General features: G+C 41.7%; 1 protein-coding gene across 1 annotated transcript; it reads right to left on the bottom strand.

Moving 5' to 3' along the window:
* Window positions 1-544: 544 nt before the first annotated feature.
* LOC125946963 (boophilin-H2-like) lies at window positions 545-5,353 on the bottom strand. Its single transcript, XM_049671190.1, has 4 exons — window positions 5,230-5,353; window positions 3,855-4,043; window positions 2,114-2,176; window positions 545-1,003 (listed from the first exon to the last, which is right to left on the bottom strand). Exons 1-4 carry the CDS (start codon window positions 5,297-5,299, stop codon window positions 801-803), a joined length of 525 nt encoding a protein of 174 aa, XP_049527147.1. The 5' UTR covers window positions 5,300-5,353; the 3' UTR covers window positions 545-800.
* Window positions 5,354-5,564: the final 211 nt, after the last annotated feature.

The following is a 5,564-nucleotide window of genomic DNA, read 5'->3' as shown; positions in this document are numbered from 1 at the left end:
CTTTTATTATTGCCCATCTGCATGCCCCTTTTTCTGCATGCCCCTCGCGTCATGTACTGCTGCGTCATGTACTGATGCAAATAAACAGCATTGTCATCTTGTCAATCAGTGACTGTGTAAATCAGCTCTATGCGCTCATTAAGTACGCGCCCCCGTAGGCGTTTGTTGGCACATGTTATTCAGCGAGCGTTTCTTTTACGACTGCGGAATCGACCCATGCGCTGTAGTGTGTCTTATCAACGAGCCGATGAAAAAGAATAGTGCCAGCTGGTGTAGACGTCCAATGGCGCAAGAAGAATACAAAGACTGTTCAGATCACGTACCGGAGCTGATATGCTTTACGTTCGGTTGGCAGTAGAGGCCTGAACATCGAATGAACGAAAAGTCGACTGTCGCTTGAGAATGTAGTACATTTTTTGGTCATTTGTTTTTTTTACGCTTAGCAAAATTTACTGAAATACATATTTTCTTTCTTACGCTGTTTTACTGTATTAAAAACGCTTGGCCTTTCATTTCTTCCTTTACTTTCAAAGAATAAACCAGATGCTTGGCAACACCTTTATTGTTCGCAGTTAAATATGGATTACACACAGGTGTCAGATAGGAAATGAGTATTCATCAGTCAAAGTGGTATTCATCCAACGTGCAGGTTGGCTTGATGGTTTCTCGAGTAATGGCAGTATATCTTGTAGGCCCCGGGATGATAGCCATGCTAATATTCACTTTTGTAAGCATGCAGAGAAGAAAATATTTTGGGTGCACTCTGTGGTGAGATACCGCTGGCACTGGTTTCTGTTTGCCTATGCGACTAGCGGAGTGGGTTGTCCAGGCTTAACAGAGCCGCATAAGCGCATACAGTCTGTGTGCGACTCGAAGTTGTTGCCGTTGCTCATGCAGCCACCGTAGACGAAGGGACGGCACGAGTTTGTCTTCTGGTCGTAGTAGAAGCGCGGGACGGAACTCATGCAGGGACCAGAGAACGGTGGTTTGTGGCAGACTGCGGCTGTCAAAGTAAACAGCGAAATTCGCGAAACTGTTTATCCACGTCATTACTACACTAGAAGAAGGTTATAGAGGAAGAACAATGTAGGGGATGATTCTCACAGTGGCAAATAGGCTTCAATGAGAGAGAAAATTTATGTGCTGACAGTTCGCACTAAATATGTACGACGTGTAAGGCGCGTGTCAAGTTCGAAAGTAAAAAGAAAAAAGAACACAGCTAGAGCTTTACAATCAGCATTAGCATTTTGGCGAAAAGCTTGTCAAATAATTGCACACCGTGCGATTACCATAAGGAAGTCATTTATTGCGCCTTCTAAGCTGTTAAAAATTATTTTATCAGTAAATACATAAACCTCTACTGCGAGTGAGAGTGTGACAAACGTGCTACCTATGTAATAAATGAACCACGCGCAGTTATATATGAAGAAACAACAAATTATAAAACATGTGATAGTAGTAAGTTGTACTGAACAAGCCGGATAAAGAAATTCTGGGGATATACATATTCTGAGATTATACATACTGACAGTACACACGTAGCTCAGAGGACACATTAGAATTAATGCAGCCTAGAAAAATTTTGTGAGTGCGTTACCGCGAGTAAAGTTTTTACCTTTGTGTTTCGATTTGTGGTCCTGCGAACAAATTTTAGTAAGCTACAATAGGCATACCTTAGGCAGTGTGGATTGGGAAATAGCCACTGGCTATGAAAAGCATAGACGCGTCAATGTAAAAGTCCATATTTGTTCTAGAGTACAAGATTGGCTTTGGTAAAGGTAATTGTCAGAGAGGAAGGCACACTAGATTTCAGTCCAAACATAGTAATGTTCCTAAGCTCTCACTTAGCCTCACAACGACTTAGAAATGCCGTCAGCATATGCAGAACCTGCCGTCACATGATGACTTGGAGTTGATGGGGTATGCTATAAATGCAGATAGCCGATTCAATTAAGTTAGGTTACGATCGAGTGCAGGGTACTTTTAATGCTGTTCGATTTTTATTGTTACAATAAAAACACTTTACTGAATTTTTGATATAATAATATAATAGTAATACGGGGAACAATGAAACAAAGAAACATTGCGTGAATAAATAGAGAGTTGAGCTTACCAGGCACGAGTTGGTCAGTGATTCCAATGTAAGCCTCATGATCTACGAGTGACTTCCCGATAGCTAAGGGTAGAAATGAAACGAAGAAAAAAATATTTGAGATTGTATCCGAAAGTTGATATTTTATGGATTGCAGCTGATATGTTGTTTTATGCATACCGGGTGTTTCAGTGAACACTTTCAAGATATTTTAAAAGTCGCCTGTGGCAGAGCACAATTCTAGTTCATGAGCTGGTATACTCAAAGAAGCGAACATAACTTGCACGGAAAACTGAAATGCATAATCGACTAATTCACAACAATTCACTACTTATGTTTTTAATTAATTACCTTTTGGCCCATATTGCAATTTACAAATTCTAGCTGTGGAGTTCGTAAGGCGGATTCACTTGGAACGCATTCTCCGGATTGCAGCAGTTTCTAGATATTCCCAAACTTTGCGGAGAAATGCACTGGCGTTCCTATTACTTTCTTAAATGAGCCCTGAACCAACCCTCGGGCTTGGTGAAATGACATAGTCTGCGGGCAGCATAGGCTGCTGTGAATATCTCGGCCAAATTTTGCTGTCGTACGCGGTGCATGGAACTCGCAAGCGGAGCGCGAAGTCACCTTTGTCTCAAATTCTCTCTTTTCAAACCGAGTCCCACTCCTCAGTCACGTAATAAATGGGATTCCCATACGCGACTGCTATTGGCAGCTGCACTCAGTTACGCAGCATGGATACCGCGGCCGCCGCGGGGTGCCGCAACAAGTCCACTGGCTAAGCGCATTGCGGCTCGCTGAGGAAAACCGCGTTTGACATAAGTTTAGCGGGTCGTAGGCACCAATTCCGAAGTTAAGGCGTCTACGTTAGCATCCAATATGAAATTTGAATGGCGCGCTACTATAGCATTTAGAAGGCGGAGCGTTGAGGCCACGCCCCACTCCGCCGTAGCCTTCGCAGTGCGAAACATTGAAGAAGGAACAGGGACCACAGCGGTGATCGTGTTTTATTGCCAATAACAAGGCTTCTGCTGAACGCGTGAAGTACCTTTTGCGGCAAAGTATTTCTGAAAGTAGCCTATTTTTACTTTAAATGCCTTTCTCCACTTCAGATAAAGGAGGTTCTGGGCCCCTTTATCAAAACGTCGTTTTATGCATTGAAGCACCAAAGTAACTGGTACGCCAATCTATTTCTCCGCATAATTTGGGAATTAATATCTAGAAACTGCTTTAATCCGGAGAATGCGTTCCAAGTGAATCCGCCTTGCGAACTCCACGGCTAGAATTTGTAAATTCAGTATGGGCCGTAAGGTAATTTGTTAAACCCCTAATTAGTGAACTTTTGTTAATTAGTCGATTATGCATTTCATTCTACTCTGCAAGTAATGCCCACCTCTGCTAGTTGACCAGCTCATGAACTAGGATTGTGCTATGTGCAACAGGCAACCTTTAAACATTTTCGCAAGTGTTCGCGGAAACACCCTGTATATTTCCCAGAACAATCATACAAAAACGCTATGCAATTTTTTGTTTGCATATTAAAAGTGCAAGGGAAACTCGTTAATCAAATTCAATTTCTTATCTTTCAGTGTGGGAATGCCACTTACAGCATGAGGGCAATGAGCTGCAGTGGCTACACTCCTAGATCTTGTACTCTTTACCACTGCCACGCAAAGCACCTCAGTGTAATATTGGTGTTCATTCGTCTATACAGTTTTTAATTCTTCAACTCAAATACAAACCAAGAAATGGTACGCACGCTTTACGGATAAGCATGTCTCTTCGCACTTCTTCTGGGTTAGGTATCTGTTTTCGTTGCCGCCACAGCCTCCGTAATAGAACTGTTCGCATTTGCCAGTCTCCTTGTTGAACCACCATCTCGGCAGCTTAGCTTTGCACAACCCGACTTTGGCCTTCTGTCCGCATTGCTTGTCAAAATTTGCACCCGCTGAAAGAAACAACAATATTGGTTTCTACGGAGTACAATTTCAATATTTCATCCAGATAATTTGATTATACAAAGGACGCGATTTTTGCAGGATCGATACTTTAATTGAAGCTACGTGCAGATCACGTTTTCCTTATGTGCAGGGTGTCCAAACTGTCATGCACCAAGATTCAAAAATATGCAAACGCCATGTAGCTGCACAGAACCAAAGTAATGTTGTTTGCCGTCGCTTGGCGATAATCAGATTATATTCATTGTTTTCATTCGGCCTAGTTTTATAGTTAGTCTTAATTAATTATTCACCTTCTCAAACAATTTAATTAGATGAAAAGTGTCATAGAGAAATTTGTAGAGCAACATGAAAAACTTACAATGGAGCTTTCTTTTGCTCAATACGTGCTACATAAAAGTGTTTTTCCGAGCGTGAAAGAAGCTCGCGAATACACGCAAAGTTGCTCGAAGGGGCAGTGGAGCGGCAAAGTTGCGTGTATTCGCGGGCTTATTTCACGCTCGGAAAAGTATTTTTATGTAGCACGTATTGAGCAAAAGAAAGCTCCATCGTGAGTTTTTCATGTTGCGTCAGAAGACCTACTGATTATAAAAGCTGCAATTTGAATCACTTATTCTATACTGACACATATATTCGGCATGTCCCTCATAGGTTCGTGCGTGGTTGCTTGTAATTTTAATCATGAAAAAAACATATATTTTGCTCGTTGTTACAGATATTAGCATCATTATAAATGAAGAAAAGTTATTCAGTAAAAACACACTCTTTTTAGCTTAACATGACCAGTGGCGTGCACTAAGGTTGCCCGCGTACTTACAGTACACTCAAGAACAAAAAAATCACACGCTCTTTTATGCTATCCGCAAGTGCCGATGTATTAAAGACGTACGCATCCCCCTTAGTTCGGTTAGTCATCCGTCTTAATTCGCTTATGCATCCTTTTAATTCGCTTACTCATCCGCTTAATTCTTATTCATCTTAATTAGCTTAGTCTTCCCTTTTAAATCCAAATGCCGAGGGTTGAACTCCCACCAATGGCCGAGGGTTCGTAGCCTTTTGTACCTTTCGTGCCACCTACTGCGGTTCGCTCAAGGTCGACTGACTAATGAGATATATAAGTCTTTCGCCTTAATAAATGCCAAAGATATAAGCGGGTCGCTACGATGGTCCGCTTACCAAGTGCAGTGCTGAGGAGCGCCAAGAAAATGTACAGCTTCATTTCCCCGAATGATCTCGTCGGAACCATGTCAGTCTACCATTTGGCCACCTGCTTTTATACACCAAAAGACAATAGGATGTGATTCATATTCTGACATATGTTCAGTCTCATGTCGGACAAGATAAAGGAACGCATCTACTTGTGCAATCGACAGGAAGGAGGTCGATATATGAAGTCACAATATCGGTGTTCTATGAAATGAATGGGTTGTTGCCAATTATGTGGCTTTTTTGTTCGTATTATTTTCATAATCATTACTGGAGCCAAGCCTTGATAATAAAAGAAGGAATTG

The sequence above is a fragment of the Dermacentor silvarum genome, chromosome 7 (genome assembly GCF_013339745.2).
Source record: "Dermacentor silvarum isolate Dsil-2018 chromosome 7, BIME_Dsil_1.4, whole genome shotgun sequence".
Taxonomy (NCBI): domain Eukaryota; kingdom Metazoa; phylum Arthropoda; class Arachnida; order Ixodida; family Ixodidae; genus Dermacentor; species Dermacentor silvarum.
The sequence above is the reverse complement of the archived record's forward strand: the minus strand, read 5'-3'. Positions and strand labels throughout refer to the sequence as shown.